The sequence below is a fragment of the Python bivittatus genome, unplaced genomic scaffold, assembly GCF_059951505.1.
Source record: "Python bivittatus isolate LINGU-HERP-01145 unplaced genomic scaffold, Pbiv_v1 ctg000980_np1212, whole genome shotgun sequence".
Lineage (NCBI taxonomy): Eukaryota > Metazoa > Chordata > Lepidosauria > Squamata > Pythonidae > Python > Python bivittatus.
In genome coordinates, this window is record NW_028277125.1 from 21,314,260 (window position 1) to 21,330,060 (window position 15,801).

A 15,801-nucleotide genomic window follows, 5' to 3' on the forward strand; every position below is an offset into this window, starting at 1 on the left:
TGGCTTACGATAAAACAGATAAAAAATAAAATACATAATATGAAATAAAAACACATAGCAGCCAAGCATCATAAAATAACCATCAATAAAGCCAAGAGACAGGTTCTATCACAGTTCTGGGGCCCCAGGCCCAGTCATGAAACCAAGTTTTTAGGGCCTCACAAAAGGCCAACAGGGTTGGAGCTAACCTAATCTCAGATGGAATGATGTTCCACAGGGCGGGCACCATGGCAGAAAAAACCCTTTTCCTGGGCCCTGCCAGGCAACACTCCTTAGTTCATGGCACCTGGAGCATGTCTCTCCTGCTGCATCAAGTGGGACAGGTAGAAACAATTGGGGAGAGATGGTCCCAAAAGTAATTTGGTTCCAAGCCATGAAGGACTTTAAAGATAAGTACCAGCACCTTGAATTATACCTGGAAGCACATTGGAAGCCAATGCAGTTCATGGAGCAGTGATGTCACAGCACCATTAACTTCCTGCACCACCACATTCTGTACCAGCTGAAGCTTCTGAATGCTCTTCAAAGGCAGCCCCATGTAGAGCACCTTGCAATAGTCCAATCTGGAGGTCACAAGGGCATGAATGACCACAGCAGGAGCCCCTGGTCTTAGAATGATCCACATTATAGATCAATGTATAAGGAATACCTGTGGTGTGTTTTTTGGGACATGAATGTTTATGTACTTTTGTATGCAGATAATGCTTTGTTATGGTCTGAGAACATGAATGATTTGTAGCAAATGTCAGATAGATTGTATGAGGTAACAAGGAGCACAAATCTGAAAATTAATGTATCAAAGACCAGGTAGCTATGCTTGACAGGGAAAATGGAATGAACAATTGCAATTCCTGCTTGGTTGTTTATATACTTATGATGATATGTATAAGGAATGCTTGTAGTAATAGTAGAGGTATATTAGTTGGAAACATGAATATATATGTACTTGGCAATAATACCAAGTGGTTAGCGGAGAAACAGAATGATAACAAATGTTAGATTGATTGTATGCTGCAACAAGGAGTATGAGTGACAGAAAACTAGAGCAAATGAATGAATATGTACTTCAGAAACATGATTTCTTAAGATGGAAAAAACAGAGGAACTTTGGGATGTGCAAATGCTGATAGAAAGGGAGTGGGTAATATGTGATGTTTTGAGAGGAATGAATGTTTGACAAAAGAATTTAAAATTACTGCATATGAGAGCATGTTTTGCCTACTTTGTTATACATCTGGATAAACAAAAGAGGTGGAGCACTTACTTCTTTTTATAAAATGCAAAGCAGCTTCATTGGTGCGACTGGCAATGGCATCATACAGCAGGACAGCTGCAGGCATGTAAAAGATGCACTTGCCCCATATGCATACAAAGCATAAGTGGAAACATTCTTTATACATAAAGAAAAATCTGCACTTAACGCTGTAGAGTGGGGAAAGGGGACAGATTTTATTCATTCCACTTTATATAAAAAATACAGCCCCATATATATGCATCGGACAAGCAAGTCTTTAGTATGGGCAATGGCTCTGTATACCTTGTTTGGCACTGAAGTAACCATTTGGGCCACAGATCTGAATTTAGTCCTTAGGCAGTCTAGGCCATTTTGCTTCCATCCCCAAACCATTAGACCATGCCTTTGTTTACGCTGCAGGTCCAAAAGTTTAGTTGTGCATGCTGGTCATATGAAGGACATCCACTCAGACAGCAAACAAGAAGGGGAGAATGGAGATGTTACAGCCAGCATCTCTTTCACTGATCTGTATTTGAGCCAAGAAACCGACAAATTGCCTTCCAGTGCAGGCTCTGAAGAGTCACAGCTGGAACAATCTTCACTTTCACACCCAAGTATCAAATGTTCAGAACCAGAGAATCTGCCAGAACCTGTTAAAGAAAACTGCCATGAAGAGAACCCAAAGACAATAAAGAATCCCGTGGAGTATCAAGATAAGCTTTACTTTCACTTAAAAGAAAATCTCTCTAAAGTGAAAGCATATGTCATGGAGATGGGGAAGAAAATTCCTTTCCCAGATGAGTGTCTTATAGAAGGTAAGAGGTCTCGAATTTTGGGGGGAAAAAAAAACTTGGAGCATTTAAAAAAGTACTTTAAGACATTCATCTAAACAGTTAACCAGCCTCCTGTAAGCATGAACATTTTAAACTTGTTGAAACATGTTCTTACGTAATGATCCCAGGTTAATAAGCAGTTTCCACACTTCAGCATCCTTATCCTTATGGGCCAATTAGCATGTTACATTTGTCTGATTTCTGAGATCTCCCATTAATATCTTAGAAAGTTCTAAACGGAGTATTCTGAGTATCTCGGATTCATCCGTGCATTAAACTAGGGCTGGGCACTGATATTTCTTTCTCAGAAACTGAAAGCAGTTTAAAAAATGTGTCATCTCACTTTTGTCTCTTTGTCAAGCAAAGCTTTCTGCTTTTTTCAAAAATGTGCAAGTCTGGTTTGACCAGAGGCCCTGTGGGACAAAAGAAATATGAGTGGTCTCTATATTAAACTCGTGAGATTGGTGCCCTCCAAGTGAATAATCTACAACTTTCATGATTTCTAGCCACTATGGTCACAGAGTGTACTAACTGGAGGATTTTTGTTTGTTTGTTTGTTTCCCTGCTTTTCCATCAAGTTCTCAAAGCACAATATATAGCACTCTCTCCTCCCATTTTCCTCCACAGCTAAAACTTTGGGAGATAGTTTGAGATGAGAGGGAGGGACTGCCCCAAATCAGTTAGAGCTTCCATGGCAGAGGGTGGGATAGAAGTGGGGAAACCCAAGGTCTAGTCCACATGTTAACCACTATGCCTTTTGCAGTCTAATATACCTGGTGTGCAACAGGTTGGAGAAGGTTGGTTTACTCTATGAGAAGGAAAGGCTCTCTCCAATTACTTTCCAGCTTCTGAACAAGAATATAAGTATTTTAAATATATAAAACTGTACACTTTTGGATCTTTCAATGGATCCTTTGTTGGAAATATGACAGCAGGAAAAAAGAGTGATTATTAATTAGTGGTTTCATATATATTTCCCTTGCAGTAGCCTAATATGAAAATCTAATGAAAGGAAAAGAATGTCTAGACCCCAAAATGATGTTTTCATTATTACTGGCAGCTGAATGTGAGAGCTATGGATCGGAAAACTGCTGAGATGTAAAGAATCAGAAGATGAACCCAGTTTCTCAGAGTTGTTTTGTAGGTCAGGCTATGAGTGGGATAACTATATATTTTAATGGAGGGATATATACATTGCATTACAGGACCTAACCTAAATCTGGCAGCAATCTCGGCTACCCTTCTAATGGCCATTCAGTGGTTGGCCACTGTGAGAACAGTGCTTGGCTAGATGGGCCAGGGGTCAAACCCAGCAGGGTACTACTTACGTTCTTATGACTTAACCCATCATCAGCAAATGTCCCTGACAATCCAGGATAGGAATACAGCACAAAAGAGAAACCTGTGCATTATATAGTAAACTGGTCTAGCCCAGGGCCAAAATTGCCACTGTATAAGGGTTCCCCAACTCTATACCAAACCCTACTATACCAAATCCCATATTGGATTGCAAATCACAGCTGATTGGAAATTTTAGGAATTGTAGTACTAACACACTTGAAGGATGTCAGTTTGGGGAAGGCTGTTCCTTTGCAACCATACTTTTTAAGTAGCTTTGTTAAGCAATAACAAAATGTATACATAATACTGGTAGCGGCAACGTAATAATGTTAGCAACAATGGAATATAAGACATTAAAACATTGACAAAAAACATTTTCTGCAATCCACTACTGCAAATCAGATATATATTTATGTTTTCAGAACTGTACAATAATTTTTGGACATACCCAAACACAAAAGTGTCAAATTTTTGATACATTGATCAATTCCAAAAATGAGAGATATGGCCAAGAACATGTACATGCTTGACTTGTAATAATGACTCTAGTATCATGTTGAAAATCCTGTGTCTTTTAGCTCCAAATATCACAGTGATAGACTAAGCCCAAACCATGTGAATTAGCATTCCAGCTCTTTAATTGCATTTTCAGCTGCAAGTAGTCATAAACAACCCTTGCTGAACAGTGTCTGGGCTGTCCAATATATATACAACAGTATTTTCTGTTGTATTAGTTACATTGTTAGATCAAAAGAAAGCTTTAATCACAATTTTCGTCACTGCATTAGAAGAACAGGACATCTGAGCTTGTTATTCCAAAAGTCATATAAATAATTAATACTGATTACTCCTTCGGCTTTATAAAAACAAAATACTACTTTCAGAATCTCAATACATTCTTCCAAGGTCTTTAACAAACATGGATCAGAATGTCCAGATAAACTTCCAAGAAAAACTTTAAGGTGACTCAACCTCAGTTTTAAATTCAACAAAAGTTTAAATACTATTTCAACAGAGTTAATCTGGTCCAAGTCAATAACAGTGCTATTACGTTTTCTGTATCTCTTTGCATCTTTCAAGTGATTGTCCAGAAATACGCTAATATTTCACATAAATGTACTAAGGGGATCTTCCATGTCACTGTCTCTCCCACAATAATTTGCCCTTGTGGCAAGTAGTAACATGTCCCACATTCACCATACCTCTGTAAAAATATTTTTTTCCAAGAGTACAGTTAGAGAGTTGGGTGGTTCCCCATGGAGACAGCCATATTTTCTTACAATAGTGTTTCTTACAAGATGATATACTTGTAATTCTGTATCCTTCCACAGTGGCAAAATGGAGAAGATGGCCCCACAGCATGTTAGGAACACTACTTTTATCTTATCTGGCAACAAAAAAGAAAAGAGCAGTAGATATGTGTCTATAGGAACATGAAACCTAAATGATCTTATTTCCAAATTGAATTCACTTTTTATAAACTCCCCAAAAGGCTGATTGTGCTTCTTTCCCTTTTCATAGCCTTTTCCAAGATTCCCTCAAGTTCACTGAAAATATATTGGTCCAGTACTAACTAAATCTTCTAAAACAGTGTAGACACCTGAGATTGAATTGTGCTTTTCCAAAACAGTTATTTCAGTTTATCAATATGGAAAACCAATATTTTGAAAATGAATTGATTCCAGGTTAACCATTGGGCCATGCTGCTATTTATTCTGAAACATGTCATTTGCTGCAAAGTACCTCTGTATGACCTTTATTTCTAAGGAGGGAGGGGAGCTACAAGCTCTGAGCATACTTGAATAAGCACACTTGAGATAATGTGCAGTTTGATCCTTGTATACACCAGAGAAAGCCAATTACCCTTAATCTCATATACACACTTTCTATCTCTTATATGCATACACAGCTTCCTTCAACTTTTTTCCCCAGTAAATGAACGGCACAGTTGTTATTCCTTAAGAAAAGCAGGCACTAATTGTAAACACACTTTTAACAAGTATTATTTATCATGGAGTAAACTATTTCAAAGATAGTGCTTTTTGCTGACATCACGCTGTTAGCTATAGATGCAAGCTGCTGTGTATGATACTGGTACCTCTTACAGAACCAGTCTGCTGGAAAGCATGAGCAAATCCTCCCACAATATCACTTGCCCTTCAATGAATAGTTTATGAACGCATCTTCATTTCTTCTCGTTGCCAAAATCAACTACAGTTCCCAGTATAGTATCCTTTTTAATTGCGCCATTGTTGCAGAATTTATTCTACTATCATCATTTCCTGAAAATTCCTTAAGTAAGACTCTTGAGACAAAAATTCCCAGAGTAAAGAAACGTGGTGTGACTCATTTACCATATATTCACAGATAAACAGTCATGTCCATTGCATATGGATATCCAGGGATATTCCATAATCCATTTGGTCTCAAGTTTGGCATTTATGAGATCTGCTATAATTTCTCCATTTCTGTCCTGAGAATTAAACTTCAGTTTCTAGTGTTTCTTAAGAAACTTCATAAGTTATTGTCACACATAAACAAAAATTCAGACAACCACTAAATGGCAGCAAAGGGTCAGTTTTATTTCTCTCTTTAATCCCATCTGGTGGGTGACCAGATTCTTGCAGCCTAGAAATTGTATGCCTTCTACAGTTGCATATTGGGGTGTCTGCAGGGTGTAGTTAAAAAAAAGTCAAGATAATGGCTGTGGTGCACATAAAAAGTGAACAGGGCTTTGATTGCATTGTTGCATCTGAACTTTTTTAACCATACCCTGTGAATTCCCCCATTTGCACAGCATTTGCTGAGATTTCATTAATAGTAATGTAAAGACTACCATGATGAAACAGTCTAGGTCAAACCACTGAGCTTCTTAGAAATGGTATGTTTTAATCAGTGGTATACCTACCATATTTAACATCCAGAGCACATCACTTTTTGACACCTGCCTCCTTCATTGCTGAGAGCCAGTTTGGGGTAGTAGTTAAGGTGTCAGACAAGAAACCAAGAGACTGTGAGTTCTATTCCCACCTTAGCCACAAAGCCAGCTGGGTGATCTTGGGCCAGTCAGTTCTCTCAGCCCTAGAAGGAACTGACAATCCACTTCTGAAAAATGTTGCCAAGAAAACTGCAGAGGGGCAGTCACTAGGAGACAAAACTGATGGGAAGGCACACATTTTTTCCATCATTTGCTGCTGCACCTACAACCACCACCAAATAGCTGATCAGCCCACAGGCAGCAGCGACCCGACTCCACACCTACTCCTAGCTTCCTCATGTCTTCAGCAGCACTCCCCTTATCACCTGCACTCAGGGCATACTGTCCCCCCACCCCCTCCTTTAGTACACAATGGTTACAACATTGTTTTATTGCAATATACAAGTTCTGAAATTGCCATTTCAACAGGGCAATACTTTTTACATATCTTGGAAATGTGATATAATTTCTCCTAAGAAGTGAATTTGGATATTAAGAGTGTGTGCCAGTACACTTTCGTGTACCTTCAAGCTGGTGAGATCTGGGCAACATTATGTTGGCTTGCAAGGTTAGAATCTCTAGAAACTCTAGCTTGCATAGATTAGGCTGAGCAAACATGGGGTAAAATGGGCTACTGGTCCATTTGTGGTATACTGGTCAAATTGTTCCAAACCTGACCAGTCCTGTCCAAACTTTTAGCAGGAATGCTGCATATGGCATTGTTGTGAAGGCAGCCCCCTCCCAACCTCTCATCCCAATACACAAACATATACAAGCAGGAGGGTTTGTTTGTTTGTTTGTTTGTTTGTTTATCTATCTATCTATCTATCTATCTATCTATCTATCTATCTATCTATCTATCTATCTATCTATCTATCTATCTATTGAATCAATTTATATAGCCGCCCATCTCACCACAGGCAACTCTGGGTGGTGTACAACAAAGCTAAAAACAGTAAAATACATTAAAAATATATAAAACAAAATAAAACAGAGAATAAAAGGTAGTTAAAAATAAGGGAGCCATCTTACTAATTCCCCCATCCCCTGGAGTCCCCAGGCCTGCTGGCAAAATCAAGTCTTAAGGGACCTCTGGAAGCTCAACAATGATGAGGCCAATCTCACCTCAGGGGGGAGAAGATTCCACAGCGCAGGCGCCACAGTGAAAAAGGTCCACCACCTGGGGCTTGCCAAATGTATCTCCCTAAGCAATGGAACTCATAACATGCCCTCTCTGCTGGATCTGGTAGGACAGGCAGATGAATTCAGGGAGAAGCAGTCCCTCAGATAGCCCAGCCCCATGCTATGAAAGGCTTTAAAAGTCAACACCACCTTGAATTGGACCCAGAAACAAACTGGTAATCAATGCAGCTCACGAAGCAGAGGTGTAATGTGTGTTCTACTAGAAACACACATAATTGCTTGCGCCACTGCATTTTGCACAGCTGAAGTTTCTGGATACTCTTCAAGGGCAACCCCATGTAGAGTGCATTGCAGTAGTCTAACCAGGAGGTGACCAGGGCATGAGTGGCCATGAGTAGGTCCCTCTGATCTAGGAATGGGCACAACTGGCGCACAATACGAAGTTGTGCAAAGGCCCTCCTAGCCACGACTGCCACCTGCTCTTTGAGCAGGAGTCATGAGTCCAGGAGGACCCCCAGATTGTACACAGGGTCTTTTTGGGGGAGTTGATACTTGTCTGAGCATAGGCTACGGAGATCTCCTCAGCCTTTTCTCTTTCTAGAGAAGAAAATGGTACCCAAGCCTCGGAAGGCTGAGGAGTGAGGCAAAGAACGTGAGTCTCTAAAAAAAAAAAAGGTTGCAAAATGACGAGAAACTGGGATGATTGAGAGAAGTGAAGTGGATCCTTTGCTTCAGGAATTTTATCTCTAAAGAATGAGTAAATATTTTCTCCAGAAATCTACTTTAACATTTGTACCTTAATATGTTTATGTAGTCTGCTTTATAAATTGTGATAGTTTGTGTGCTGATCTCTTTTTTTTAAAATTGAAACAAGTACAATGTGAGGGTAACTTTGAAATCTCTAGACAAGAGATCTTCCTGAGATTCTTAGCAAATCGATGCCTCCGGTCTTTTGCTCAGAATCTTCTAATTTTAAACTCCTCTGTGTTTTTTCTTGGGGGAAAGATTCTCTGGAGATATTCTCTATCCTTTAGCAGCTCTACATTTCTGTGTCTTTTACCAGTCAACATTTTTTATGTGATTCCTTCAGAGGAATGCCTATATTCCATTTTTCTTTTCTTTTTGCTTGTAATAAAGTTTAAGTTTCATTATCCTTTGTGAGGTTGATCGTAGCCTCCAAAAGAAGGAATGTCTTGATTTCTCAAGTCACATGCTCTAAATGGCAAAGACTACCAACATTGTTTTTCTCCTCCTCCTCCTCCTCCTCCTCCTCCTCCTCCTCCTCCTCCTCCTCCTCCTCCTCCTCCTCCACTGCTTCTGCCTCATCACCATCACCATCGCTTCCCTATTATTTGTCAGTAAGGCACTCAGTTGTGGGATCCCTATCTGTCTCCCATGCTGGGGTTAGGAGGAAGAATGCCAGATAAAGGGAGTCCCCCGGCAGATAGAGAGTGGCAGCAATAACTACCAACCAACAATACCACAGCAGATAGTTGTGGCCAAAGTGTAGACATTTGCAGAGAACGTCTGAAAAATGGAGGTGGTAACCTCCATTTCTCACCATTTGGGCCCACCCCCTGTTACTACAAACATGGGTGCAACTTAGGCTGCCAACCTAGTCTACAGTCACGTGTGCATGCAGGAAATGGAGCTTTAATCAAAATGATAAAAGATACAATTCCAAAGGGTTTCAACATTGCCTTGCAACATCATCTGTCTCATGACGTTGCAATGCATGTTTTGTCCTTTGCCCCCCAAAGACACCAATGTCTACACTTTCACTATATTACTGAAAAGTGTTAATTGAAAGCCTCTGTTGACCAAAGCCATGCGTTGATATCTGTGGGACCATCAGGTAACGATCATGGCATATGGAATATATCAGCTGGAAATATAAGAAGAGAAAATGGTAAAGAGTGAATTAACCAATACAATAAAAGAAAGAAAACGAAATACGCTGCGTGCTTGTGAAACTAAGAAAAAGGGGAAAGGGTGTGATTGATCTGAATAAAGGTGACCTGATTTTGTGGAATGGAACTGATGGATATATGTAGGAAAGTGAGCATCACCCATTTAATTATGAATGGACGGGCTAAAATGTATGTCAGAAAGTATGATTTGGTAACATTTATGTTTTTTTAAGTGCATATGAAAGTAGGAATCCATAGGTTGGTGATAGCTGTATGTTATACTGCAGGGAGTGGCAAATGTGGAAGAACCATGGAGGAGTTTGGGGGGGAAATATACAATACTTTGAATTATTGTGATCGGGTGGGGGGGAGGATTCTGCTAGATGACATGAATTGATGAGCAGCACTGAGATAGGAGATACCTCCCCCCACCCAAAAAAGTGATTGAGGCATTCTGAAAGACTGAGATAATTAGTAAAGAATACAAGGTTGATGACTTTTTATGGATCATTACTACATAGAGGTAAAGGACTTCACCCGGTGAAGAACTTACATGATGCAATGATGAACATTCCTTAGGGAGTGTACACTCCAGAAAGTCACCCATGAAGGGCAAGTCATAATGAAGGATCAGGCTAAATATGATCCATTAGAGAAAGAAATGCCAATTCACTCCAGTGTTCTGCCAAGAAAACCAAATGAACATTCACAACCCAAACAATGTCAACATGGGACTGGAAAATGACACAAACACTTCAGGCCAGAAAGTATCCAGAGAGGTATTGGGAAGACAAGGGGCAAATATGAGTAGCACTCGTGTTTATGATATGGCTGGATTAAAGCCTAAAGGATGTCCAGCTGCTGATGTGGCCAGAGTCAAAAGAAGTTTTGATGCTGCCAAGACATGTTTTCCATTGTTACATGGAATGCCAGAACTATGAACCAAAGCAAACTGGATATGGTCAGAGTAGAGATGTCTGGATTGAAGACTGGCATTCTAGGAATGAGTGAACTGTAATGGATTAGAAAGAGTCACTTCATATCAGAGAAGTATAAAATCTTCTGCTGTGGTAGAAAAAATGGAGTAGTCATCATTATTAACAAAAGAGTGGCAAAGTCAGTGCTCGGATATAACCCAAACAATGGACCCATAATCCATAGGCAAGAGTAACTGAAAAAAGCTTGATATTTGGGAAAACTAAAGGCCATGGATATTATTACTAATGATCCAAGCATGAGCTTGCAGGAACTCAAGCAGTTACTGACAGACAGCCCTAGATTTCTGTAAGGTTATAAAGAAGAGATTGAACAGAACTGTCACCGCAACACAGAGAAGGTTGATGAGAGTTTCTGAATGTGGGACAGACTATTATCTGGTAGCGTCAGAAGTAGATCTTGGGAAAAGGGGACATGGAAGAAAAGCAAGGAAGGGAAAGAAACTACAGTGAAAGTCGAATGACAGCAGGAAAGGAGCCACAAACCTTGTTTTAAAAATCTGTAACAGATTTATTTTTCAGTTACACTACACTTGGTCTTAGCCCAAAGGCCAATTTTTTCAATTATTTTGCAGCAAAATGAAATTTTATTTATTTATATTGGCAGAGGCTAAAGTTTGCTTCCTCTGAAATGTAATTGTTTATTTTGAAAAATAAATTCCACAACAGTTCAGTACTGTGATATTTATTTGTGTATGTTTGCAAATCTATGCATGTTAAATTGGACATAAATACTAGTAAATTCTGTAGGATGAGTACATTTTAAAACTGGACACTGTAACTTGGAGTTCAGTTCTGTACTTGGATATTTCATAGAAAAATGAACAATACATTGTTGGAAAAGTACTGTTTTTCAGAAATAATACTTTTATTTTTATTTTAAAAGGAGTAAGAAAGTGGGATCTTTTCCATTAGCTTATATTGCACCATATATTTTGTGATCTCCCAGTTTTTAAAAAAATGTTTAATTGGACTCTTAGCTGAATTTCTAGTCTGTCTTTTTTCTGAACATATCTGATAGAACATTATTGTTTTTCCATTATTACTATATGATGCTGCAAATACTGGTCACTTTGATTATCTTGAAAACACTCCAGTTCTTTAAATGTACAGGAAATCTAGGGAGTTAGTCAGTATAGTAATCTTTAAAAATGAACATGAGCAAGTGGAAAGTGTGGTTTACAGATGTGGTTTACACACCATAGTTTCTGTCCTAAGAGACTTCTCATTTATATGGTAGCAGTTTTGTGATGTTTCTTTGAGCTGGTTCATCTATGGATGGGGAGCAGTTGAATATATAAATGAAAAGTTGGAAAAGAGTTGAAGTGAGGAACATAAACCAAATTTCCATCAGCTGCCTTAGAGTGATGACAGCCCATTCAGACATGTCAATATCCAGATTTCATATCAGCTGTCTAGCTTTTCATGAGTAGTACTAATAGATTATTGTACACTCTCTTATGATTAAATTGGGAAAAGGACATTGGTTGTAAAAACCTGTCTTAAGCTTTGCTTGTATTCTTTATTCTACAAGATGAAAACTAAACAACAAAATATTGAGCGTATGACAAAAATCCCCTTAAAAAACAGGGCAGCGGTACCGTGGATCTGCCGCAATTGTCTGGTGTTACGTTGTATGCCGTACTGTGAGATAATTAGTACCATATGATGAAATAGATGGAAAATATCACTGGTCCCCTGCAGTGCTTGCTTCTGGAACCTTTGATAAATTTAAGCATGGCGTGAGCCAAAGTGTGATTGAAGACAGATGATACTCTACTAGATCTATATAACCACAAACTTGCAGAGACACAGAGCAGCATTTCTGAATAGCTGTTGTATTTTCACTGTGCCAATTTAAAAAAAAAAACCAAACAAACAAAAAACTGGCCTCGTATTATTTAAATTTGGTATTAAGCTCCAAACCCCCAAATTCTGTTCTCATATTGTAGAAAGGTCACAGGCTGACACAGATGCATACTTTCTAATGCAGGTTGACTTTTGCCATAGGATTGTAGAACCCAAAGCAGCACAGATAAGGAGGGCAGTGATCTGCTGTCCAAATAGCTAAATCCAGAGAGCAGGAGCAAAGAGAGGAGTTTTTATAAACAGAGAATAATTTATTTAACCTCAAGTCACAGCTGCTTGGTGGGGGGCAGTAGGGTGTGCATGAGAATTTTCCAGTTCTCCTCCAAAGAACCTCCCACTGCAGTTTATAACCCTAAATATAGACCTTTTTAATCTTATAAAGGTTAAAAATAATGTTTAAAAAAAAAGCATAAAAAGGAAAACGATTAAGAAATCATTTGAAAACTATTAAAAAGTTTTATAGCATAAACACTATATTTTGAGAACAACCAGATCTTCAATAGTTTCCTGAATGACATAAGGGTGGGAGCCAGACTAATCTCTGTTACTTAATATATGTGCGCAGTTATCCCCACATCAGAACATCTCTAATAATATTTCAACACAATCTGTTGTCATGACATAAATGTGCATGTTTAAGGACCCCCACCCTTAGTGAGAGACTTACTTAGGAGAGATTACATTGATCAGTTATCCAAATACAGTATGTTTTGGTGGGTAGAGTGGCAGCTGTTGATAGGACTTCATGGGAATAGTATTAGGAGGGGAGTCAATTCTGACCTTCCTTTGAAACCAGAGCAACCATAATGTGTGTGATGGTGACCTAGGTGCTAGTTCCAAGCAAGCTGGATTATTCTCTTTCTAGAATATATAAAAATTCAGTTAGCCCAACATGCTACACCAGAATTACTGATTATACCAAGTTGGAAGAAGGCCAAATTGCATATATATTGGCTACTCAGACTATGTTCTGTGAATACAGTCTTGAAAATGAGCATGAAGAAGACCATGAAGATCTCCACAAAAGGCTCTTCTCTGCATCCCAGGAAGACATAAGGACATTTTCTTCCTTGGAAAATTTACTTATTTGTTACTTTGAGAAAGCAAACCCTCTATATTTTGAGCTTATTTTTGGTCTAGTAGTTAGCTGATAAAACTTACATGTTTTTATACACTGCGGCTTATCAATATGCTCACTGTGGACTTTGTTTTGGAAGTTTTTCATTGACATTGTATTAATTGATTCGTGCTTTAGTTAGTAGTTGAATGAATATTATTTTAACTACTAATTACCTTGAACAATATTCTTTTTGTTCAAGGTAATTAGCAGTAAAAATTTCCCATCTTTCATTCAGGGACATATGATTGCATACATAGTGCTCTCTCCTCCAGTTGTTCCCCATGTCAACCCTGTTAGATCACTTGAATGGAGAGAGTTAGTCACCTAGTGAAGTTCCATGGTTCAGAGTGGACTTAAACTTAACTACTGCACCATACTCTTCTTACCATATTTTTTCTAAGGCATCACTGTTTGGAGTGCTGTCGTAATATTGCCATCCAAGTGCCATAGGCTCTTACTGCATCCGTGACACCACCACTGATATCAACATGCCACTTCCAAAGAACAGATTTAGATGGAAGTAAAATCTGTTTAGTCTTAAGTATGCAAGTCAGTTTCTTTCTCTTCTCTCCCATCACACACCAAAATATCTTTAAACTCTGACTTTTAGTTGGCTTCTATGCCAAAATGAAACTTGTTAATTGTAAGCTTTGAAGCCAGTTAGTTATATATACAGTAAAGCTACCAGACTGAGCGGCTGTGGGTTTTGGGACCACCTGGTTCCAAGAATATTCTGCCATTGATTTTGGATGGGATTGCACTTCCCATTCAGGGGTGGTGTGCAATCTGGGGCCTTCCTGGATTCACAACTTCTGCTTGATGAAGTGGCAGGTGAAGCCAGGAAGGTCTTTGCACAACTTAATCTGATGTTGCAGTTGTACCCTTTCCTGGATTAGGAAGCCTCTCAGTCACTCATGCACTTGTCACCTCATGACTTGACTATTGCAATGCACTGTACATGGACCTGCCCCTGAAGACTACTTGGAAGCTTCAGCTGATCCATAATACAGTGGTGTGGGTAGTTATGAGCATGCTTTGCTATGACCATGTGATACCTTTGTTCCAGTAGCTGCACTGGTTTGCCAGTTTGCTTCCAGGTGCAATTATTTGAGGGACAGCCTATCTCCTGTAGTGTCTACCCAGGCAATGCAAGTTAACAGGGTTGGCACATTCTATGATCCTTTGATTAAAAAGTGACATCTATCCAAGGAAGCATTCCTTCTCTGTCACAGGGCCTGCTCTCTGGAATGAGGTTTCCCCTGAAATCCAGATGGTTCCCACCCTTTGGCGTTGTGAAGAGCCATAAAGACCTGGCTGTTCTCCCAGGCCTTGGCCTGAAGTGCTTGTCAGTTATTGATAGCATGTTTAGGGGTTTACTGGGTTCACCATTTTTGCTTTTCTTCCTTTTCTTTGTCTGAGTTTGGTTTTGTTGTTTCTCTCTGTTACACTGTTTTTATATTGTTTTTATGTATTGTGAGCTGCCTAGAGTGGTTTGGAATCAGGCAGCATCAAATCAATATAAGTGTCCATGGGCAAACTTAGTGCTGTTTTTCTCATGTGTATGGTACCTTCAACCTTTTTTAAAAACCCTGAATCCTGTTCTCTACATAAGGATAAAACATTGTGCTGCTGAGATATTAGCATTTGTAATATTACATAAGACTAAAATAAATATTAAATGCAACATGGACACACTTAGAACAGAGATTCTGGTCAAGCCCCAAAGAAAGAAGAGGAAGGAAGAACGCAGGCCCAATTGAACACATGAGAAATAAATCATCAGATATGTCAGCAATGGTAGCAGCAGCATGAAAGTACTGACAGTACATAAAAAAGAGAGATGTCTTTATTTTATATTATCTTCCACTGCATTGTCCCTCTCTTTCTCATTTTCTCTCTTTCATAGAATGTTCTTTCTCACCATTGTCAAGGTTAGAACCTGCAAAGGTCAAATGCGTTCACAATAACCAAATAATAGCCCTGCAAGCTGCTATAAGGAAAGAAAACACTACAAAGAGATATTAAATAAGCCTACCATATGTTGTTTATTTAAAGAAATTCCCCATATTTCAGAGCATGATGGTTCTTTTTATTATGTGTATGTTTCCTACTGCTTAATGTATGGTTTATGATAAAGACTCATCACTATCCGTATGGTTTTTATTATTCATTATGTTCCACTTATTATTAAACAAATGGATGTGGCTTCCATTGATCCAAAAATGTTCTGTGATAATGTCCCATACTATTTCCAGCTCGTATTGGACATATCACTACAAACACACATGCCAATTTTTGTTGTTGTTTGTTTATTTGTTATTGAAATAATGTTGAGATTCCTCTGTAAAGTTTAAATGTGAAAGATTCTGGTTCATAGTT

The 15,801-nt window shown here is 38.9% G+C and overlaps 1 protein-coding gene across 1 annotated transcript in view; it reads left to right on the forward strand.

The window, feature by feature from the left end:
* VEPH1 (ventricular zone expressed PH domain containing 1) overlaps positions 1-15,801 on the forward strand; it is a 115,640-nt gene that overhangs the window by 59,202 nt on the left and 40,637 nt on the right. The window contains exon 7 of the mRNA XM_007427216.3: positions 1,655-2,049. Coding sequence (XP_007427278.1) covers positions 1,655-2,049 — 395 coding nt within the window. The remainder of the gene's footprint in view (positions 1-1,654; positions 2,050-15,801) is intronic.